This window comes from Bombus bifarius, unplaced genomic scaffold (assembly GCF_011952205.1).
Source record: "Bombus bifarius isolate JDL3187 unplaced genomic scaffold, Bbif_JDL3187 scf7180000007966, whole genome shotgun sequence".
NCBI classification, from domain to species: domain Eukaryota; kingdom Metazoa; phylum Arthropoda; class Insecta; order Hymenoptera; family Apidae; genus Bombus; species Bombus bifarius.
In genome coordinates, this window is record NW_022884352.1 from 5,374,344 (window position 1) to 5,399,593 (window position 25,250).

Consider the following 25,250-nt stretch of genomic DNA (forward strand, 5'->3'; position numbering starts at 1 on the left):
AAAAAACTTCCCCGTATCCAGCGTCGTTCGTTGAAAATTCCTCGCGCAGGATTAACAAACGAACACCACCCCCGAAAATATCGTAGAAAACATGGAAACCTTCGTATCGATCGTTTCCGCATCGTCTGTCAAGGTCTATCGATCGTTCGTCGTATAAAATACAAAGATCTTTGCCATTAAAATTTCTCTCCCTTATCCATCGACGTCGTTGCTCGAAAATCTTCCTGCGAAATTAATTCAAAGTTTGGATAAAAAATGTACATTCGAAGATCGTCCTAAATTAACCGTACTGTATTTTCGCTATTAGCAAAAATCTTTGCAATTGTTGAAGTGGTCACCACTCCTAAGAAAACTCTACATCTGGTCTTTTTTAGTTTTCTCAAGCACCGAAGCCATCGTCAGCGTGTAGACAAAAGACTGCGACGAAGACAGGCCATAAACAGTAGACGGGCGACGTTGGCTTCGGGGTTTTCAGTTATTGGGTAACACAGCTAGCGTGCGGATCTGGACCAGCTGAAATTGTATTCTTATAATTACGCTTCTATTGAAATATATTTTCTACCTTACAATTTATCCGCGAATTTTCTCTGTTTACACATATCGAATAACCTCAACAGCAATTAAAAGTGCTCAAGTTCTAAGGCTGGTAAAATTCGCTGCCAAAGATCGTACCAATAAAATAAAAATGCAAACTTCTTCTAAAAAAAAACGAGACGATACGTTCTCGCGGGAGTACAAGTGGCATTGCCAAGCAAAGAAGATAAAACACGGAAACCAGCGAAACTTATCTTTTCTTAAATGCAAGGAGATCATTAAATTCGTTAGAATCTGGTCAAATCGTTTGCATTCCTATGATCCTGTTCCTATTTCTCCGATTTCAATTTCAATGAAGGGTGAAACGGTGGGGTCCGGGTGAGCGAAAGTTGCCGTAGAACAGCTGTCGGCACCCCTGGTCCCCCATCGATCGCTTATTGGGCCATCTCTCCACGCAGTGGCCAAAAAGTTCGGCTCCGGTAGCATCCTCCCTCTTGCTGCCTGCTACTTCGTGGAACGACGTTTCCAATTCGCGTCGCCGCGGATTTTTTGTAATTAATCCTCTCGCCGTGCATCGCGACGGGACGACGACGAGGGGATGGCAGAGGGGAGGGCAGGGTGAAGCAAGAGAGCAGAGGAGAAGAAGAGGAGAAGTGGAAAAAGGCAAAAGGCAAGGGGAGACGACAAAATGAAGAAGAGATAGGAAAGAAGAGGAAGAAAAGAAAGTTGTCGGGCGAAAGGGAGGGTTGGCGAGGAGGAGAGGGAGGAGCAGAAGGGACAAGGGGGAGGGGAATGAACGAAACGAAAGGGAATAAAAGCAAGGGGAGCGAGGAAGGAAGAGAGGTGAAAAGAGAAAGAGAGAAGGAGAAAGAGAAGAGGAAGAACGGAGACCAGTCTGGCGCGGTGTATCCGGTTTTTGCGGGCGTCAGATGACAGTCGCTTATTTACCGGGGCCCGCGGCCATCTTGCTGCGATCTGACTTAAGGAGGAGGCCCCGAACACGCGGTGGAGAAAAAAAAAAGGAAAAAGAAGGGGCGATCACAGAGAGATCCCGTGGCTCGATGCGAGAGACCGAGGCGATGGACGTGGAGGCCCCGCTCGAATTAATCGATCGGTTATCAACGTCTCCGGGATTCGTGGAATGGAAGAAATATGGCAGCCGTAGGGCTGCCGATGTTATATACACCGGCCGTGGCCGCGACGGGACGGCTTGTATGATTTCTTATTGTTCCTTCGCGGCTGGAATTGTTACCCTTCGGTTAACGACGCTGTCTCGTTCTTCTGTCCTCCTCACCCTTTTTGCTCTTTCTTTAAAGAAACTTCGTCGCGACCAACGTCGTCCTCTCGTCTTTTTGTCTAATTCGTCGTGGATAATTCCGATGTACGAGGTATTTTCTAAAACTTCTACCGAGAAATTTCTCTCTTCTTGGTAGTAGAATTCTACGAGACAGTTTCGAGCTGATTAAGTTGACTATCGAGGATCCTATAGCGAGGAGGAAGTACGTAAACGCGTATCTTTCGGTTAAATTCGTCGTTGTCGAAAAACAGCCTTTAAACGCGACGATTTTAAAAACGACGCGCCAACTTATCGTCTTTTCCTCGTACAACTTTCGATAGGAATATACGTAACGTATATCGGCTCGTTAATTATCGCGTAGGAACGTTGGACGAACGAGCCGCGAAAAGGCGAAATCAATTATGCCCGCGTGTCCTACGGGAGCGTGTCTATCGAGGGAACGAAAGGGGATTCCAGGTAACAGATAAACCACGTCGACGAGCAGGAAACGGCGAGAGCGGCCGATGCACGGCGGATAGTGGTCGACGAGCACGCTTTAATTACCGCTAATTAACATGTTCCTGCCAGGTCGAAGTCAGCACCGTTTACGACCAACTACTTCGGAATGTTCGTCCAGCCACGGAGAGCAAACTCGATTATTCTACCTTCGTTGCCCAGCCGTTTTCTTTTTACCCGTGCTCCAATCATCGCTGTGTCGCTTCTGGAATTTGGAACAAATTGCATTCTCGAACCCCAACTATCGCTCTTCCAACAAAAATTCCACCTCCGTTTTTCAGTTCTTGGATTTCACGGGACATGCAGCAATTCCACACTTTGCTCGCTAATATTAAATAAACTAAATTTCATCGCGTACTCCGCTCTAAGATAAACATTATTCCAGATGATCGGTTAAAGCTCATATCGTTGCTACCCGCTGTCAAGATTGACAGTTCATCGTTCTCCGTGGAGAAGGTAAAAAAAGTTCGCAGCTTCCGTAAGAGATCTGCTGCGAGATCCACGATATTTTGATTTACGCTGCGCACCAAATTCTCCAAATTTATTTCTTCTTCTTTGCTAATTATTCCGCCAGTTTGTAGGTCAAAAGACAAACTAAATATGCCACGTTAGTGCCTACAATTTTTGTCGAGAAAGTACGACACACGATACGTAGGTGAAAATTCTTTCCACTGGAACGAGAACGTCTAGCGAGGTAGAACTAAAGACGCGAAGATGGAAACCAATGGGAGAAACAGAGAGCTGCAAGATATAACCATGTTACAAATGAAACAGTTCTCCAGCGCCACCCACGAGACGCGAGATCTCCTTTCATTTGTCATCTTAGCTTTGCGTTTGACTCGCCAGTTTCTCCCCCATTGTCTACCGCGCCGAGATAGTTTTGTCCCAGCGGTGAATCTTATCGGAAGATCGTCTAACGACGTCTAGGAATTTCCAGGAAGATCCTCGCGGAAAGTCTTGGTTACGTGGAAACGTTACGTCGGCTTTCCCTCGGTGGATGGCCACGAGTGACCCTGGTTACCAGCACCACGACCAAGTTCGCCAAGGTCGAGCAAACGGTCAACACTTCTTTGGTAACCACCCCTTGCTCCGTTTCCTTTCCACTTCCACTCTCCGCCATCTTCCACCGTTTTTACCCTCGCAACTCCTTTCTCCGCCAGGGGTTTCTGTTTTCTTTCCTAAGAGTAGAACTCAGGCGAAGAAAGTTTTTGTCGGCCGTCTGAATCTTCCCTTTGGTCGACGAGCGACGAGTCCGGGGATCCAGGATCGGTCTGGATCGATGATCGACGACCAATTTCTAGGACCTCGTGTCTCTGTCATCGATGGACGAGCGGATGTTCATTTATTTATGACAGCTACGAAGATGCAAAAATGCATAGAAAATGTTACGCAAAAATACACTCCAGATATTCCAGGCGCATATTTATAATATACATATATAGCGTATCTTTGTAATATTCGGATGAATCTTTTTAATCGAAACAATTAGCTGTACAGTAGCTTCATAAACGTGTGAATTTGCGTCTTGGTACGTGGCCAGGATGAGTAGCATAATCTTCTATGTTCTTCTAGCAAAGCTTCAAAATTAGGATAAAGTAGGGTGTAAAGATTTTATCCTGGAATCAGCAAGAGCAAAAGTAAGTGCAGACAAAGTTCTACCCTTCTTTTCCTTCCTTCCACAATTTCTTTCCTGTTCATCTCTCTTGCAATCGTTTCCTCCTTCCCTTCCTTCCTTTCCTATCGTCCTTCAGCCTTCCTTCCATCGTTGCTGGTCACTTTTACGCAAATTTACATTTCCATGACATGTAATGCAGCGTAAAAACGTACAAAGGTAAAAATCGTTCGTAAACGTGTCTCAAGAAACTACGAACTTTCGCTCGACGTATAAACGTTCCTGCAACAATAACGAACGTAAGAGAATTCGAGAGTTTCGTTTAAAATGTTTCTTGGACATTTTGACAGGCCCCGTTCCAATTTCCTGACCTCGAACTAGCATCGAAGTAGAAGGAACGGAGCGTCGTATGTGCTCGCGCGTTAATTAATTCTGAAGGAGTTTAAAGGCGAGGCTGGAAGGACCTCGGCTGGTTTCTAGGTGGTCCCGAAGCCACGAGTCATCATTGCCTCATTTACTTTGTAAAACAATCTTGCCGACGGTTCAATAGGCCTAACTACATTAAACTTACCACCGGGTAATTAAACTTCCTTGTAAATCGTCGGCAAAATTCGCGTCGTTCCGTCGCGGGACGCGTTAATTAATTAACAGCTACCAATTTCGGGACCCGAATCTTGTTTCGATCGTACGAGTCTTTTAATCATCGTGTTTCTTTTTCCAACATAATTGAAGTATTCAATGGCAAACTGGTTCAAGTGCGTTTCTTTTAAAAAACCACACGATGACCAAAAATGAGAAACTTATTTAGCTCGTGTAACAAACTGTAAAGGGAGCTTGTATAGGAAATAAATCATTTTTACGTTGTTAATTATCATGTGCGATAACGTGTGTCTACTGGATTCATTGAAAACAATAGAATTAAGTAGCGTAGAATTAAGTCGTGTAGAACTCAACGTGGAACCATGAAAGATTAAAATATTCGTGACTTTCGTCGATTTTCAATTTAAAAACATGAACTTTCGAATCTTTGCAACTCTAATTGATCTGATGCAAAATATTTCACGACTCATCTGCTAAAAATAGAAATATTTTATAAGTATCGCAAGTAGAACGTATCAGAAATTCCAAGTTCATTCGATCGAGACAGACATTTTGTTAGTTGTATTACTTTTCTGCTGAATTCGCGAATATTTACGAATGATAGAATTGGATATTTCGGACAAGGTAGAAGGATATTCTTGAAAATAAATAGGGCAATGTTTAGAAGAGAATTTTCAGAAAAGGCAACAACGAGACGAAATTCGAGAGGAGAAAAGTCGCGACGGATTATTTTAGGGTGGACCAGATTTCCCGGCCGCTAAGCTCCCTTTTTTTCCTTATTTTCTTTCTAATCCTTACAAATGCCACGGTGATCAAGCTTTTTGCCTAATTCGTATTACGTAGGACCCGCATGCGAGTCTTAATCTTGACGGAACGCACCACATTCCTCTGCGGCTATTTGTTAAACACCTGTGTTTTATAAACAATCCCGATAGTTTCACTTGATCCCTTAAAAATTCTCTCTGACTTCTTGTCCATTAAAAAAAATAAAAATCTAATAAAACTGCATCGATGAAATGGTACGAAAATTGTTTAATTAAAAAGTTTACAAAGATTTATTCTACCAATTCTACAAAGACAGATTCTGATTTTCCAAGCAAATAGCATCGTGTTCTGAAATTTATCTCGTTGCTTGTAAAAAAACGTTGCTTACCTTTTCAGCCATTTAATCATTTTTGGAATAGACACCACACCGAACTATACACTTTTTCACTTTTAACAGAAAAGTATGGTTCTTGCATTAAGAAATATCAATCGCACATTAAACGGCTAATATCATATTCAAACGGCAATGAAATAACGAATACATTAAAACGAGAAGCACAGAAATTAGAGAAAATAATTACAATACAAAGCATATTGAATAACATAATCCTCGGATACGTAAAAATAATAAACGAATTCTTCATCCACAGCAAGTACAATGGAACTTAAGATTATTAAGAAAATAGTAGGACAATGGGTCAAGTAAAATCTAATCATGTTATCTGGCAGAGAGCTCAGAATGCATGCTAAAAAATGTAACATTTAACCCTCTATAATACCATTTGACTTCGAACACGAAAAACACTGTATATGATGAGACTAATTGTACGCAGTTTCCCTATTGCTATACTGCGGATTTTTATACGGAATTTGAAAGTGTAAACTGATAATACAAAAAAGTATATAAAATATGCAAATTATAGCGCCTAGTTTCTAACGAGATTTTATATTTTATATTATATTCTCGAAAATGTGAATTTACACGAAGATCCACCATCCATCGTACTTGTTGCAAATATCGGTACTATTCAAATCGAAACGGGAAAACACAATTCATTCTCAAAATGAAACAAAAGCTCACGATTATAGAGGGTTGAAGATGGAAAGAAGAAGAATAAATATAGGTGAAAATGAAAGGGGTGACTGGCAGAAATAAATGGTTCAAAGACACCGATGTATATATGATCAATACTACTGTGCCATTTTATTCTCAGCTTCTACGACGAACAGTAAATTATTCCTATGATCTCTAGGATCCTCTTCAACGCACCTATAACCATTTTCTATGCAACGATACAGCCATATACACAATTTGCGGATAATGATACATCGAGAGACGGAGAACGGAAGAAAGTTTCGCTAAAGACAGTTGTATTTGCGTTAATTAAAGTGCACAAAAAAAGAGAGAGAAAGCTCCACGGGCGCCGTGATACATTATCGTAAAAATGATCGACACCCAAAACGTTCGCAATCCTCGCATTCCGTGCACGCACATTTCTCTCCTCTGATGTTATAACGTAAACTTAAAATTGTACGTGTTGCCGATATCCAAAACTCAATTAAAGGTCACTCTGTCTTAAAAAAAAAAAAGTGCCACGACAGTATCTCTATCAGTTTCCGTTTCAAACATAATGGAAATGCAAGTTCGTCTCTGAATGCGATGGAAGGGATGATTCGTGGAAGCGACCGATCTCTATCCTATCTTCTCATATATTTTACATTGAAAAATAAACGTTAAAAATCAGATCCACTGATTCGATTATTTATAATCTAAAATCATTTCAGATCGAATTATATTACACACATGTACAAGAAATTCGCACTATTACTTTCTTCGGTTCTTTCGCTGTAAGCGGTGAATTTAAGAGATTGATCAAAGTTGACTATTCCTTGTACGTTTCTTGAAATTTGTTAGGATTCTCGCGAAATGGCGAGACCGTAAATGATTTGCAATTCATAATTCATCATATTTACATGATTTCTTATGTTCCGGCGATCATGGAATTTCCTATACAGTAGATTGCCAAATTTGTCCCAATAAATTAATAATATAATTGAAGGAAAAATTACAGTTATTAATAATTCATACATATCCATGGTCTCGACGTTACATGGAAAGTACGACAAAATTTAAAAAGCTACTTTGCAAGAAGTAGCGAAACAATATCCTCTGCTGTGTTTTCCAAATGTTTGCTGCTTCAAGAAAAACAAGAAAAGAAAAAGGGGGGGGGGAAAAACACTGGGAAGTAACGGAGCAGCTAAATATTAGGTCACACTGACACAGTTTTCTCTATTCGAACGAAGCAAACCCTTCACGAAGAAGCAGGCTCGACATAAAACAAATAAATCTACAAGCTAAGCTAACTTACGTAAAACACGGGATAAATTTTAATCTCTAATAATCTTCTTAATCGCTATTCGACGGTAGAAAAATGATTATTCCTAGAAATATCAATTTTATTGGTCATTATAACGTAATCATCCCTTCGCGGACACTTTTTCTTCTTCTCGTTCCTCTTCACACACATTCTAACATCCCTCGATTCCGTAGCACGTTAGAATACGCAGCCATCGATATATTCACCAATAATAATTACAGGACTCGACATCTAATCTTTCTCTCTTTGGGTTTCTTAGTCGCCACTCATCCCTCCATAGTTTCTTATCTTTTACTGATTTACCCTTGTCTGTGCGTAAAATAATGTTAATAACAATAAAAACTCGATATTCGTCGGATTGTACAGCCACGACAGCTTCTCTTCTCTTCTCAGCGTGATATATCTCGTTTAACACACCTCTGTATACGTTATTATACAGATTAATATATGTATAGTATATGATAACTCGCGTACAAAAATATTTTATGTTAAATCGACTATCGTCATTAAACGTCCCGCCATAATGCAATTGCCTATCCTCTGACCCTTGATGACGCAGATCAGCTCGGTACCAATTCCGTTCCTGGAACAAAATTCGTTATTATTTCAACTGCAATAAGATGGAACACGAACGACAATCTTCAAACGGGTGACGTGTTCGCCGAAGGTTTTTCACGATCAACCCAGATATGCCTGTTACGAGAGGATAACTGAACATTTATCTGATCGTACTTGGCGATTTTTTGCTGCTCGCTTGGCACCATCTAATTCAAACGAATATTCCTGCAGCATTCTTTCAATTATTTTCCACGCAATCTCGTCGGAATTCTATCTTTTCGTAACGTTAAAAATTGTTGTCGAGTTGTTCAGAGGAAAATATGCAAAAATTCTTATCTCGCGTTAATCTTACGCCAAACATTTTTTGGTAAAATAAAAAGTTTAGTAAAATAAGAGCAGCGAAAGAGTAAAGGAAAAATAACATTATTTTTCAAACGATCGCGAGTTTTATTTCAGCATATCTGAGTTAAACGCAAGCCACAGTGGAATACGCTGAATTTCATCTGCAGGATCTTGGATAAACTGACGAATGAAATGGTTCGGTTAAAGGATAACAGGAGACAATAGATGGAAGATGGATTTCTTGTACGAGAACCAGACGAGAAGAAAATTCTAATAATACCGTCGAACGAATCGAAAATCAAAAACGAAGGAGTTTCTCTTGGATGCCGCGACGCGCTTAATTCTTCGATTAGAAAATCCTTGAAAGATCATGTGGAACGATCGTTTTGCTGCTTGTCTCGTTCGAGAATCGCCGACAAAACCGTCCACGATCGAGCTTTTTTCCCCGACACTGTAGGCGGGTATCGCGAGAAAGGATTCCGCGGTCGAGGACAAAAGAATGATCGTAGAAAAGAACGTAGTCGGTCCTGGTCGTTTCCTGCTTGCTGGAAAAACATTTCGGAAAAGTCAGTCGACCGCGAAGCGCATTTCATTCGGTCCCGTGGCTTCCATTCTCGACTCGCGCGTTCTGAGCAAACTAGACATTGCCATTGTATCGAACACTTGAACCGTAATACAATAACTTTCGTAAGTAGAATAGGAATTTTTATGCGTTTCTGAGATATTTCTTGGCTGTAGAAATACACGTAACATGCAACAATATATTACGTAGAACATTCACTATAATATTTGATAGATGAAAGAAATATTCGCAGTCTATCAATATTTGTCCATTTCTATTCCAAATATCGATTTATCCAAATATCCAAATATCGTTTAATACGTGTTTAATGAATAGTTTGACAATATAGATTTTACCATCTAATTTACTTAATTTTATTTACTTAATTAGTTGGCTGCTGGAAGCTGGAAGAGGTTGAAGGAATAAAATAAAGTCAGTAGGAAATGTTGAAGAGACATAGCTGGTTAGGAACTGACATTTGAAAAAAGAAACGGGAGATAGTGACGTGATCGGATTGTACAAGATACGAAAGTAAAGTAATCAATCGAATTTGTGATTTCAATGAGCGAATTAACTGAAAATGAAAAATTTGATCGATCGGATAGGAGGTCATTTCTGAAATCCGCTGCTTTCCAAGAATCCGATTAAAGAAATTGATACTGTGCTTTCGAGTTTTAAAAGAAAATTGACGCGAGTAAATAATTGGTCAGAATTATCGCGATATTTCAATAAATTTCTGCAATTCGAGAAACAATTTCCACTAAGGTTCAAAATTGTTCGAAAAATGATACGACACGTAATTAAGAAAAGATTGGAAAACAGAGTGAGAAATGACTGAAGAGTAAAACAGAAGAGAAGGAATCCGGTAACGAGGGATAGACGTACCAAGACGAGGAATAATTTAAAACGAGTCATGGAAATCCACGATCGACGGTCGTTTGTGAGGCTTCTTAAATTCACATTAAGGACGACTGGTGACGACGAAAATGATGGGACGAAGGGTGTCACGCATGCCATGTCGATGCAGCGTTTAGCATCAGACTGCGCGCTCGTCGTGAAATAACTCGTTTCGTCGTCAGAACACTGGAAACTCGTTCTCGAATAATTCTCTTCCTCTTCGAGATCTCTCGAATCCTACAAATTTCATCCTATATGTATACATACTGACGAAAATACGATGCGCAGTTGCGCGATGACCGGAATTTCACATGTCGGAATTTCGCGAAAATTTCCACGCGAACGCGATCTCTTGGAGAAATATAATCGCGGCTTTCCTGCAAGATACTTTGTATTAGAAACAAGAAGAGAACAGCGGGACTTGCCGAAGGATACAGAAGGATTCGATTGCAGAGAATTCTGTTCTGATCGCGTACCACGCAGAATGGAAAGAGGAGTTGGAACAGGCATTCGTAAAACTTCCTGCTATTTTCTCCCTGTTTTTTGCTATTAGCTAAGTATACCGCCTCTGGCTTATGTTAAGCTTCGGCAATTATTTGTCATAGTCAGCTAAGACGAGAGTGGAGACAAAAGTGTGGAAGGGAATGGGTCGAGGGCCCTCAGAATAAGACGTTCCCATCAATTTCACCGCCATCGTTCGCCTTCTCGCTTTTCTCCCATCCATTTCTTCGCTTGACCTTAGCCTAGTATGGCACGATTGCAATAGAAAAAAAAAGAAAAGAAGATGATCGTTTACGTATTCTACGATATTCCCGCAATTAATCGTGGCGCCCAAACGTATTTACCGCGTTAAAAATTTCCTAATAAATCTTCCGTATTCAAATACTATTATTTTGCGTGTTTTATGTATTTTGATACAGAATATAAACTAATATGCTAGTGTATAATGTACACCATACGTTGATATATTTATTAAAATATCCTGTTCGAGACTAGCCACTGTGCGGCAACTCGCGGCTAGCTAGAAATGTACGCGTTCTTTGACGAGGTTCTTTAAAATTCTTAAAAATTCCCCGCCCGATTCTCGCTGAACCGATAGCTGGACTCAAAAACCAGCAACCCCCGAGAGCAACAAGAAGAGCATGAACGAGTGACTCCGCGAGAAAACGCAACGAAGCCATTGAGAGAGTGCTCGTGAAAATGCTCGGGGCCCGTCCGGAACGACATAATAATCAGCCGGCACCGAAGATTGCGAGGAGCACTCGTTCCCCGACCGCGGGGCAACCCCCTTTTCTACCTAACTTATACTTATTATTGCATTATCTCCTTTGGCCTAGAATGATTCTCCGGCTGTGTGGAGAAGCCGCCGCGAAACGGCCAACACCGAGAGGAAAAAGTTTCTCCGGGGGAAGCGAATCTCGCGGACATAATCCTCGGTGCGCAACAGTGTAATTGCAACGAGCGCCATGCAAAAATTCGCGGAGCAATTGAAATCTCTTTTTGCCGGATCTATTGGCACGCCAAGAAGTAGGTTTTTTCGGTATTTGGAAATTCGACGGATTTAAAGGATTAAGACGAGTAGGTGGATTTCCTGCAGGCGTTCGAACTGAAATTCGCTGAAATTTTCATCGAACTGAAATAATTTCAATGAATTTTATAGAAATTATTCGTCGACACGCGAGCAAATACAATCTCTGCCACGTGTACGGAGATCGAAATCGATCAATTCGCGCGATTAAAATTCCGTGGATTTTCTATACGAAGAGTTTTCCTACGTTAAATCTATTAGCTCGTTAAAGAATAAATTTCAGGATATTGCAAAGGTGCAATAGTATCTGCTAAGGAACTTTCAATCTTTCGATTACAACTCGAAATCACCTAAATTCAACTTCTCTTCTATGTCTGAATAGAAATACAGTGGACCGGTGCGACTAATTAGCCAGCGCAAAAATCGTAACAAAGCAAAGCGTACCATTGAACAGCGGCAAGCAGGAATTCTAAAAATTGTCACCGCGGTTAACTGCCAATTATTCGTGCATTTATTCATACGTATGCAGACCGGCGATAGGTTTTTCCTGTGGGATTTTTCGCGAGAGAGTTAGAACACGGGACATATTTTTCAAGAAAACTGACTCGCATCGATTCTACGTGCACGGGTCATGTTCCTCGTTAGTGAACCGGTGGACAGGTGCATCCTCTCTCTTTTTCACCGTGGAACGGTCTCCTTTGCTCTCTGGCCGCGTCTTCTTTGCGTTCTTGCGACGCTTAAACACGCGGCCAACGATCACGATAATGTCTTCATCTCTCGCTTTCCGCGACCGGTGGATTGCTCGCGCCGCGAATCCCGCTTCTTATCTTCGCCGTGCTTTTTTGCGATAATAGCGCGTGTAATTCTAGTGGCTGGCAAAAAGGCCCGAGGGAGGAGGGGGAAATTGATACGACATCGCGTTGAAAGGGCGAGCCGAGCCCTTCCAAACGGCGTCGTTTTCGCCATCTTCCTGCCACCCTTTGAATTTTTATCCTCCAACCATCGACGATCCTGAAACCACTGCTAATTAGACGCCAAATTTGTCTCGAATCTGCTTTTTAAACCAGCGTTCACGAATCGCCACGATTGTACAAATACTTGAGGATAATGAAAGATTTGTTAAGAAGAATTATCGTAGGAATATTAGGTCGCAGACAGTGCTTGTAGCAGAGAAATTTAATGTAAAATATACTAACAAAAATTAGGTTTGATTATCAAAACTGTGGACGCGATAAGAGTCACCGGCTATTCAGATTTTGCAGAAATTTTTAAAAAAGCTCGTTTCTTTCTTATTAGACTTATATTTCGACCTTATTTACTTGCGCTGTATATACATGTTTTTTCGTTCGATTTCCATCTTGATACGAGTTTTACAGTTTAACTAATTTCACGAACGTCGAGTTTTATAGACATAGAGCGCGTATGTGCTGGTAAAAAGTACTTTTAGTCTAACAGAGAGCGTTTCTGATAACCAACAGCTTTGATTTCTGATAGCAGAATTTATTTGATCGTTTGACAGTGATCTGTGTCGGCGTAAAGAAACGTTAAATTCCGAAGGAGAAATGAAATATTGAGACGGCCAGAGGATTTGACAGGCCGGAAAGGCTGAGGCAAATTGCAGCGTGGCCTTTGAAAATAATATACCCTGCTAATTTGAAGCACGACCACCGTTTTCGACACGTTTGCCTGTTCGCTGGCGATGGGGTGGTTTTCTCGTGAACGCGCCGAGTTTCGTGAGCTCCTTAATGAACCGAGTTCGCGAAAACCATTAATAACCAACCGAGCCAAGTCTCGCAACAGAGAAAACTGTGTGGGAGAGAAAGGGGTGGAATACGTTCGAGGTCTTTGCAGAAAACACTTTCGCTCGAAGAAAGAAAGAAAAATTTCAACTTATTTCGTAAATGTCAAGGCTTTTATCAACGCCCATGGTTCAAAGAGAAACATCGATGTTTAGAAGATGAAGATGGGACTCAGAATGAGAACGTAAGTATTAAATACGAACAGAAACAAAGAACAGATAGATGAATGGACTGATCTTCGACGTATTTATTTCACGAATATCAAGTCGGTGTACGTAATGTAAAGAAAAGTTTCCACGATGACAATAAAAGATACTCTTCTATTGGCACACAATCTAATTTTCGTAGTAACGTGGCTATTAAACGATACGAAACTTAACATCATTCGTCCCAATTAATTCATAAATACATAGATGCTATACTGCAATAAATAGAAAGCTGCGTCAACGCATTTTGTAGCCACTTTCGTACGAATACGAACGACGAGTAAAAAACGAAAGAAAGATACGATAGGAAATATTTGAAGAAGCAAAAACCGAGTAGACCCGTCGAAAATACAAAGACGAAACGATCTTCGACTTATCCCGCGAATATCGACACTCTTTGTATCCATAATTCATAGTAAAACTCCAGCATACGCACGGGGAAAACTGAAAACAAGAATGCGAGGCATGGAATACTTAAAAAAGAAGGAGAGAAGGTTTCGTTGGAAGCAGACGAAACTAGAGAGAATCCTCGTTGCGCAGAAATCACGGGAACGAAGAAGACGTTGAAGGGGGTGTCTGGCAGGCCCTAATGCGACGTATCAATATACGTGGGTGCCGGTGATGGGCCAATATCGCATAAGTGGCCCGATTCACCGTCATTTGTTACGTTTTGTTCGGTCTAAGTAATTTAAGAGTCACCCTTTGCTCGCCAGCCACCCTCTCCAGCCACGGGGAAAGGACACAGGGAGAGGAAGAGAGAGAGAAGAGAGGGACGAGCAGGGACGAGAATCCTTCGAGTGACTGGTTGGTAGGGGAAGTTAGAGGGTAGCTAGCTGACTGTACTTCGCCTCCATTCTTCGGCAAATCGCGGCATATTTGTCAGATTTTTGTTCCAGAACAAAACCTTCACGATCTTTCTTGCCTCGGGCAGGGCTTAAGGGGGTTGAGAGTTAAGTGGATTGGTTTCGTCGGAGATCGGCGCGAGTGTCTGAACGCGACCGACTTAATTCGAGTCTTTCTGCCAGCCACTTGATTTCACGACTTCTGATTCGCCGCGTATTTTACGCTCCAATGGATGCTATTCCTTTTTTTTTTTTTTTTTGCGAGAAATTTTTCGAGAAGTTCCTGACTACACCGGTCCTCGTTTTAATTTAACGTCCGAGAAATAGTAAGGATCGTTTAGGGTTGGGGTTAGGATTAATGTACAGGTAATGATGTATCTATAAGATAACGTGATCGTAGTAGAAAGGAAATAAAACGATAGGAGAATACGGCTGGAAAAATATAATCACGTTAAATGACGTTATAGTAGGTCGATTGGTTTCAATTTCTTAAATCTTCGGTCTATTTTTCGAAATACTTCTCCTCTGAAAATCTACGGTCTTCTTGCCTTTCTTACCGAGCATGAATAATTGGATGATCGAAGGGATCACAAATGAGAATTGTAGATTAGTATAGGAATAGATTATATAGAGGGGGGCGCGAATTCTAGCATGAAGATTCTAAACCACGTAAGCGAAGTTGTGAAAATAATTTGGAGAAACACGGTATAATTTTCTGCGATATTTCGCTCACCCTTGAAACCCTTTTCTGGGAATGTGGACTCGGGGTTGTTGGCATCCGACGTCACGTCTGCTTCGTTCTCTATCGGCGTGTCGATCTACAATCAAACAGAAACATTTTCGTTAGGTCAACGTTACGTTCGCAAATATTATTTGTTACAATTTTCCTTGGTATTCACGATCATTTATCATCCTACGATAAATAAATTTCTAGAAGTAAATCACTCGCTTTTCGAGAAGCTGAACAATCAAATTGAAAAAATTGATGCCAGAACTATCGATATGTAACATGCACTTAAACATATTATATATTGTTAATTAAAATTAAAGCAATACATACGACGAAAAAAAAATATAATCGTCTTTTCGTCTCAGCAAAACGAAATATTAATATTATGTATGAAAAACACTTGCACTTAATAATTGCAGAAACAAAGATATCATCAATTACGTTCTTCGGATAACATTTATATAAACATTTACAGTCGATCAAGAAGAAATGTTCCAAGTTGCCCTACGAACGAACTATTGGCTTGGCAACTAAGTGACTGCGGATTTTGACAATACCACCTAATGACAAAATCCGCAATCACTTAGTTGCCAACCGAGTAAATTGTACAGGTTTCTTATCACCTGTGCATCACGTGCGAGAAACAGATAAAACAATCGTGAGATCGTTCCACTGGTAAGGAACTTTTGAAAGAGGGAAAGAAGACGAAAGGCGCGGCGGATTTTAGTAATGCACATAAAGGACACGTGTGAACAGCTGGCGACATTCGTGCGACGTTCGCCTTCCCACGCGTCTTCGTGGATCACACGTGGGATCTCCGAGTATTCCACATGGAATACGAGCCACGTGGATCGAGGTCCACATTCGTTCCTCCCGAGAAACTGTCGCCGTGAATTAACAAACGTTCGCAATGGCAGCAAACATTTATTTGCTTTGGAACGACCCGATCCTCGCTGCTATAAACTTCCAAACCAACGATTAATCTTTTGTAACCGTATGCACCTATTGATAGGCTCCTCAATTTTAATCTGCGGATCATTTTTCTTGCGTTATCAGTTTGTTTAATAGAAACATGTATTAATATGTTTATCGGGTAGACAAATTTAACGATTAATTGGTAAAATTGTAGGATCCGCGTGTTGCGGATTATTGGTGTTAAATAATAAATTCTCTTACGTGGCGGTAACGAATTTATTAATATGATTAATGAAATAAGAAAAAGGAATTTTACTGTTCTATGTGATGCGAAATTTTAAAATCGGAAGAGAGAAGTCTGGGACCTACAACTTGTAGCTTGACAATTTTAATATTATTATTTAGTTGCGACGTAGAATTAGCTCGACCATATTCATCAACGATACGATCTACTTTTTCTCAACGTCGTTCAATCAACGAACAGACATCTGTAGCTTCTTAAGGAAGAGATATCGTTAACAATTGACGATCGTAATTGGGAAGGAAAGACGAACGTCAATTTAATAATTGGCAGCTTGTTTGCTGAAAAGTAAGAAACGCGAGGAGGACGAGGAAAATACTTTGGCGATGAAAAAAGCGAAAGAATCGAATGGAATCGAGACGAAACGATTTCTCAGAGACGAGTGGGTTTCGCGTAGGTGTAATTATGCCTCTGGAACCCCTTTTTCCCACAGAACTAAATATAGCGAGTGTCATCCGATGGCCTGGACACACATGTCTCGGAAAGTACGAGCCCACATCTGGTCGCTGTTTCCTGCTAGCCGTGGCATCTTCTGCAATATGATTTATTTTCGAGCGGCCGAATCCCAGAGGTTCGGTGTAAATTAGATCACGCCATACCGAACAGTCAATGATCAAAGACACGAAGAAGAGCGATGATAGTCTCACGACGAATCCTCGCCAGTCAAAACAATTCTACGTTTCATCAAGAAACTTCTTCGCCAAAAGGAGAGAACAAAAAATCACGAAGAATCCATCTCCGATTCTTCGTTTTCGCTCGACATTTGTCAGAGAGATGAAACGCTGGAACTTGCAGAGCAAAACTAAATTTGCAGAAATCATCGAGCATCGATTTTCTATTCAGGATCTCTGTTCAGGATCTACAGAAGAGATTAAATGATCGCAAAAAGGAAGAAAGAAGATACAGGAGACGATATCGATCTTCTTCTATTCTTCGTCTCTGATGAAGATCTATCGAGAAGAGATAGAGAGGAAGAGAAAGAATGAAAAGAGCAAGGAAAAGCAAAAAGTACAAAAGTCAGCAACAGGAACGGTTTAACGATTAAACAATTTACATCGAGAACATCGATCCTCTGTTTCCGATTTCCATCGAGGATTTACCAACAGGGTAGAACGTTCGCAGAAAGCAAGAAGGAACGCGCAGAAGCTGGCTGATCGAGGTCACCAGCATCAGGAATTCACGGTGCACCGCGAGTTCCCCGAAGTTTCTTTCTTTCATCTCCGAAACATTATTCTCGGGCCTAACAGCGGGTCCAGTCCCCGGAGATGGGAACAGAGGAAGAACGGAGGGATCAGGGGGGCCAGGTAAAGAGCGTCTACGCGCGGCCAGTTTTGAAATGCTCGGCAATATAGTGAGTTCGTTATGAGGCGAGCCCCGACGTGGTATGGCTCATAATTGCAGAGTTGGCTTTCGAGCTGCGCACCTTCGGGCGTGTTCTACCTCTCGGCTGACACCTATTGTCCGCAGGAAAATCCCCTTGTCCCCGAAAAATCGTCCAATTTCATCTGAAATTCGTCCATTTTAAAAATCTCCATCGTCCGTCCACGCTACGAAGGTTCTTCTTTCTGCGACGTTGCTCGTCTCGGAAGATTCACGAAGAACGCGGCGAAGGGAAAAAGAGTGGGAAGAAAAGCGAAGAAACGGACAAAATATTTCCGGGCCGAGGATGAAAATTATTAGCCCGAGAATGTCTTAATCTTCGACAGCGAAGCGAAGACTCGCGGTGCTTGTCTTAACATAAATTTTTTTTCCCGCGGCCTGTTCGACGGAGAAACGCGAGGATGCGGCCTGTAAGTGGCGTAACGCAGGCCGCACGCCGGTGCATAATGCATGCGAGGCGTCCAACGACGTTTACCGCGTTAAGGTAGACCAACGTTTTTGTTCCACGCTGCTCGTCCTTCCTCGACACCTTATCAGCCACGCGTGAACTTTGTCTGCCAGGAAATTCGTGGAGCTGCGCTGACGATTAGAATGCGGATGTTTATGCATTTATGGGAATAATGCGCGATAGCAACTTGAACCGCGCACAAGCGCGCAGACTACATATAACGTGCAAAAATATACGTAAGATATCCAAGGTAATATTTAGACCTTGCAACAAAATTCTGTTTAAATTCCAGTTGTTTATAGATGAGCTCATAAAATATGATCTGGCATAAAGATTCACAGTTTATACTTCTCTGCTTTTTTATTTTTTAGTTTTCTATTAGCTTTTTAAAGTATCTTTCGCCTTTCAGGTTGTGATTGCGCTTTGGAGAAAATTGATAAAATGACGTAACTTTTGGATCGAGCGTTACGTTGTAGAATTTCTTGCGGAATAGTTCGCCGGTTCCTGTCAAGAATGCGTGCCTTAAATTATTCCCAGGCTGTCTTCAGTTATTTATCCGTCTACACCGAAGGGGTGAATCTCACCCCTTTCCTCTGACCGCGTCTTAATACGCGCGCAGAGTAAATAAACCCGCTGCTCCCTATACTCTAAGACACTCGTTCGAAAATTAAATTAATCCCTTGCAATCCACTGCACGCTCGGCGATCATCCGCATAAATCAGAGACTAGGTCGTTTTTCGTTGAACGATCATCGAAAGGAACCAAGTACTCGCACTTTATTCCCGGCGGCGTAGCGAAAATGCTGAGTACATTTTTTCACTTTTATCGTCTTTATCGGTCATCATCGTGTCGCTTGGATCTAATTTTTATCGACGAGATCTTCCCGAAAGAATGAAAATTTCCTGAGCTAAATATTCGAGCCTTACGTACTAACGAAAGAAAATCCATTACTCGAAAATGTGAAGCAATCGATCTACAGGCGATTCGCGAGCAATTTTGCGTGATGTTCTTTCGAAGTTGGAGACAGAATTTTGGAGAAACGCAACGAGAAAGAACGGCGAAATCAAAGAATAAGAATAAGTTGGTTTGCAAACAACGGTGGCGAGGAAAGACCCAAACGGAGGAAGTTTTAAACGACGAGTGAAAGAGAGCGGAAAGCCACGGAAGGACTTAATACGAAGGAAGTTAGGCGGCGGAAGACCGCACGGTGTATAAATTCAAAGTAGATTAATATTATCCCCGCGGCTGTCGCGGCGGCAAACTTATGGCGCTAATTCGGCCGACGAATTATTACTCGGCGCTGCCTCCAGTCAGCCCCACTGTGTGTTTTGCCAAAACGGGGGTGTCCTGTCGTTAATAGAAGTCGTACGTGCTCCATGGAACACCGGGGGAACGTGTCTTCGGATATTAAGGCCCACCCCGATTCTCCAATTCCAACTGCTTTGGACGAAACACGAGTTGCTAACGAAAAACAATTTGTACAAAATTGTCCAATCGAGAGTCGAAGGGGCCAAACAGTGGAAAATGTAAAGAACGAAGAAATAAAGTCCGTGCTGGATACGAACTTAAACGCCGTGAGTAATCTCAGAGATCAAAATTATTCGATTTAGGTTTTGGGTTACTACCAAGATATAACAAGATATAGGGAGATATTTTCTGAAGAATTAATCTATCAAGTACTAAGAAATTTTTTAAAGAAAATTTGAAGTTGATCGATTTGACTGACACTCGCTGTCCGTCTGGCTATGACTGCCGATATCACTTGATGCGTGTACAATGGCGAGCATATGAACACGTTTTGCTTTCGTAATTCTCGTGCAAAACGTATTATCCATTTTGGTAAACAATATTTCTACAGAAAACTAATTGTTTGACAGGTTTGTCAAATATCTATTACAGTAACGATAAAGAAATTCAAGACAACTACCAAACATAACACGTATAAAACTGGCGCACACTGTCGTCGCAATTCTAATCGATAAAAAGAAACTCGCATTGTCATTCTAATCCCCGGTAAAGGGGACAACCGAGTCCAAGACAAGATCCATGAAGGTCTTTTAAGAAAATTAAGGAGCCCCTGCATTGTCTCTCGTCTCGCGGAAGCTTCGAGAGGAGAAGCGTAGACAACAGCTGTTTAGCATCTCCGATGAAAAAGCCGGACCGGTAATTATTCAAATTATTTTCAAGAAGGGCCACGGGATTTCTGGCTCGGCCACAGCGGCGGATGTCTTTATACTCGTCTAACGGGTGTGAGCGAAGTGCATAGTGCTCCTTCTCATCGAAACCGCGAGAAGAATAAAAAAAGATGTACAACAGACACTTCGTGTCATCGATCATATCGAGGGACCATCTGTGGGCGCTTAAATATTATTTTTATCAAAAGCTTCCCGTTTTGGATACTCATTCTCTTTTAATACGTAAAAGATCTTTGAACCAACTAACCGATTTATTTATTATTACTTTCTTTTTCTTGCTCGATAGATTCTTACGTCTTGGTTTGTATTTGGCGTATTTTAAAGTAACTTTAATACTCCATCATTCTCGTAAAATAAGCTTGCACAACAGGTAGCTGTAATTCTAACTAATAACGAATATTTTGCAGACGATCGAATCAATCGAATGAATAAAAAACGACGTAACTTTCGTCTAAGTAGAAGTGGAACAGAACCAAAAATATATTTTCTTATTTCTGGAACTATTCGTGGAAATATCTACCTTACGATAATTTACATATTCCAGAAGAAATAGCCTGTCGTACGAACTGGCAACTAGCGTGACGTTCAACGTAATGAATATTTTAATTTATTTAAGTTGCAAACACGCGGTTCATCTTCCAAATTTCTCCTTAATGTTTCGGGATAAGGGGGGAAAAAATCTGATTGGTAAAGAGTTAAGAGTGTCGTATCGACGAGCGAGATCAACTCTTTCGTGACGAACAGAGGAGGAAAGGTAGGGAAGAGACGAGAAGAAAAAGAAGGGAGCCACGAAGGTAGAGATTAGACGAGGAAGAAACTTTTTAGACGGGCATAGATACCGTGAAGGTGTTATGTGTAGAGTGACTGATGAGTTTTCCGCTCGATTGGATAACGGGTGAAGCCAACACCAGTTCACTTTTGTATCTTTTTCCATCCCTTGCCAGTATAACGTCGTCCAACGACATCCATTCGACCTAAATCTCGACCAAGCCTGATGGATTCCTCACTGCATTGCGGTTTCCGATAAAACGAGTCAGGTGTTCGTTCGTCGAATGACCAGCTCGTGGAGCGGCGATTTTATACCCTGCTATAATTTTATGCTGATCCGTAAAATTGAAAGGATCGAAGAGCCAGAATAGTTTCTCTGGTGCGGTTAAAATACAGGTACAAATTAGTCAGTGGGGAAAAATGCAATTATCAAGTACAGTCTACATGCTTGGTTGATTTGTGAAATTTCATTAGGATTTTATGATACGGTCGTTATACAGGCAAATACAATTCGATCGCTCGATAAGCGTATTATATGATTGTCAAACGCAGCTTTACTTTATTCGTTGGAAATTATAGTTCGCAAGATAGTAGTTGTAGTTATGTCTAGTGCGAGGTCCTCAGAGTGAAAAATAGTTCTCGATAAGGTGTTACATGCTTTTCACGAATAAAATTGTTTCCTTGTAGCTTACTATAGTGGGATTTGCGTAAGAAATCAATTAGCAAAAGTATCGAGAAAGATATATTAGAATCCTTGATATCATCAGCCTCCATATCGATTCGCGAAACTTCTCATAACTCGATTAATTTCACGGACACGAAAACACAATCTACGAAAACTAATGAAACAAAGCGTAGGAAAGAACGAATAATTTATTTACGTCCACTTATTTTGAGGTTCGAAGCTATTTCAGGCACCTGAAAAATATCAGGAATTTTAAAAAGAACGTTTAAAACGCGTGCAACGGCTAAAGTGAAGAAAATCGAGACGAGCATGCCAAAGACGAAGGCAACAGGGATTCAGAAAAGAGGCACTTTAGACACGTCGCCTATCAAGAGCCGATCCATGCTTCCGGCAAGACACAAAGGCTGCCTTCATGCCACGAGCCGTCCTCCTCGTCGTCATCCTCGGCCGTCGCGTCGTACTCTCTGATGACGACTAAGTAAGTAATCGAGCCTGGCCACTCTTTCGACCGACTTGTTATCATCACATTAACACAACGTGTCTGTTCTACGTTCATATGATACCAGATTTTTAATTCAATTGGATGCCTCTCCCGACGCTTGGACATCGTCAACGCTGGGAAGAAAGTAAACGTGACGTTCGCCCTTTTTTTCTCTTTAGATTTCGTTACGAAGACGGACAATAGAATCGTCTTAGAATTGTCCATTTAGAGTTTCGAGGGTAGATAAACTCGCGACTACTCAACACCCTTTGCACCCTGCGTCGAGGGTGAAAGAAGCATCCTGGCAAATTGCGGACCGTAAAAGATCGCGATTCAAATTCCAAGGAGGGTTGTTCGCGCGAATTTTGAGAAACAAAGGAATATACACGGTGTACGTATATGTATCGGAAATAAGGAAGGACAGAACGTAATAATTTCGTGGAGAGACAATGGAAAGGAAAAGTGACGACATTTAAAATTTCTTTCCAAATGACGCGGTAAATATCTATCGACTGGGACTTACTTCGACCAGTTGATGGCGTCACGAAAAGTACGGCGATTGCGGAAGCTTAAAATCTCAAACTAAGGCCAAAAACAAGGAAAACAGGAAAGTTTTACAGAAAAGGTAAATAAAGATAAGTCCACGAACAAATTGACGACCAACAGCTCGACGTAAGACCAAGAAGAGGATGATAACCGAGAAGACGAGAAATACGAAATGCAGGAAAGACAGAGAAGAGACGCGAAACTCAAAAAGCAAGAGGAAAGAAAAAGACTACACTTCCGCGGAATAATTAAAGAAATGAATAACGATACATAAAAATGAAAGAGAATTTACTGCTGTCCATTAAAATTCCAAAAGAATCCCTATTAAAATCTGCAGGAGCAAGATCATACTCGAGCAAGTGATACGAAAAGAAGAAAAAGAACGAGAACGGGAAGAGGAAAAACAGAGAGAAAGAAAGAGAGAGAGAGAGACGAAAGACAAAGAGGCAGAAGGTCGGCAAGAAGGAAGGGTGGGATATCAGCGGGAAAAGCAACGCTCGAGGAGACACGCAGATAGTAAGCGGTCTTAGCGTGTCGCTTAGCACCCTATCTGGCGGGATCTTCTCTCGGGTCCAACCCCTGCTCGCCCCCCGGGGGCTGCGTTTGTCGTGAGCATTACTCACTTTCTAGACGCCTACTTGCGAACCCCATCGCCGCAGCCGTCCCCGAGGCTCACTGACTACATTAGGGGACAAATCTTCCAGAGGTCGGCCTAGCCAGGAGGCCAGGAGAGATCCGAGCAACCGGAGGGGGTGGCTGTTCGACGTCACCCTTGCACGCCGACCGGACACTTTCCTCGGTCAGGACACGCGTGCACGTGCGTGGACCAAGAGAAGCCCGATAGGCGTGAATCTTTCCCTCAGATTTATGGCTTCGCACTCGCGACCAGCTTTCCGTGATAACAGCCAGAGATGGGTTGCTTCGGATTTTCCATCGGGAACCTCGTCTTTGGACGTAGGTGTTTGTACTGCCGTTCTAACAGCGAGATTTTTAATCTCTTTTGTCCTGTTTTCCGTTTCTCAATAGTTGATCTAGTTTTCTGTCTCTCTCGAAACAGGAATTTTTCTTTGGAAGTTGGAATTAGAATATTGCTACGAGTGATCATAATTAATAATTCGTGACAGTGCGACGAATACACGACGATACGATAATTGTTAGACAGTCGAGAGATAGTTGGATACATAACGTTTCAACGTAAATGGAAATTTCGGATTTTCTGGTGTATCACGGAGTACTTGATAGTTTTATTTAGTAGATCACCGTGTTATAAAATTCATTCTAATACAATATATAACTGTTTTGTTTCAGGAAGATATCGTATACGTATCGAAGACTTTGACAATTCTCCACAAGCCACGAAGCAGAGGAACATGGTCGAAATGCGAAATTTCAACTATTCACTGCACCCCTTTCTTTCGTTTCACTGTCTTCCGAGGTAAAAACGAGCGGGAAACGACTAGAAAAGTAAATGAAGAAGAAACAGAAGAAAATTAATTCCACTGTCAGTGGGTTAATGCCGGGCCGTCCAATTATGCATAGCGCATCTGTAGTTCGGTCGCAGCTCGGTCTTATTGCACTCACGAAACGTAAAGGAGATATTTATGGCCGCGTACACGTGTTCCCACATATAACTCCGATCTATATTTGGCCGAGCAGCTAACCCTGAATTCCTGCTTCGTTTCTCGTACGTGGTTGTACGAGCTGTGCGGTATGCCAGCCTCTACAGGTTGCTCCCTCGAACAAGTGGTCTTGGGTGCGTGCCGATAATACCAGACACGTGGTTCTCGTTAATCTCGTATAGATCCCCCGGAGAATTTTATGTCAAACGCGCCATTTTTCAAATATCAGACGAAGAAGAGGCTCTATATAACACCTGGATCAATTTTTTGATGAAATTAGAAACTTTCGCGTCTCGTATTTCTCGTCTTTGGCTGCTTAAAAGTGTAAGATAACCGCGAGCAAGTTTGTCGAGGAACTCGTGTCGTCTTTCACTGCATTTATCGTCAAGCGTAAGACAAAGGAGAAACTTCGTATAATCACTTTGATTAATTTAGTCGATGGAATTCGAAATTCTTGTGTTTTACATTTCCCGTTTCTGGCTGTTTGCAATATCTTGGGTCAAGTTTACCAGAGAACTCGTAAAACGATCACGAGGTGAAACACGAAAACTGCTACCTTGTCATTTGTGTTCGAATGGCTGCTGAATATGCAACTTGCCAAGGATTTATGTTTTAACGAACGACCAGGAAGAGCTCTCCTGAGCGGGAATTTACGATACCTTTAAGAATCGCTCGAGCTCTTCGCTCGATACTTGTAAAATTTAGTTAACACGTTCAAAATACTCGTTTCGAGAGAGACGTTTCATTTTTCTTCAAATGTTAATATC

At 41.6% G+C, this 25,250-nt stretch overlaps 1 protein-coding gene across 1 annotated transcript in view; it reads right to left on the minus strand.

Annotated features, from left to right (window-relative positions):
- Nucleotides 1–6,481: 6,481 nt before the first annotated feature.
- The window catches only part of LOC117217293 (ubiquitin carboxyl-terminal hydrolase 48-like), a 76,457-nt gene continuing 57,688 nt past the window's right edge, over nt 6,482–25,250 (minus strand). The window contains exons 17-18 of the mRNA XM_033464804.1: nt 15,149–15,233; nt 6,482–8,264 (exon numbers count right to left, since the gene is read on the minus strand). Of these exons, the coding sequence (XP_033320695.1) occupies nt 8,242–8,264; nt 15,149–15,233 (108 nt within the window). The 3' untranslated portion in view covers nt 6,482–8,241. The remainder of the gene's footprint in view (nt 8,265–15,148; nt 15,234–25,250) is intronic.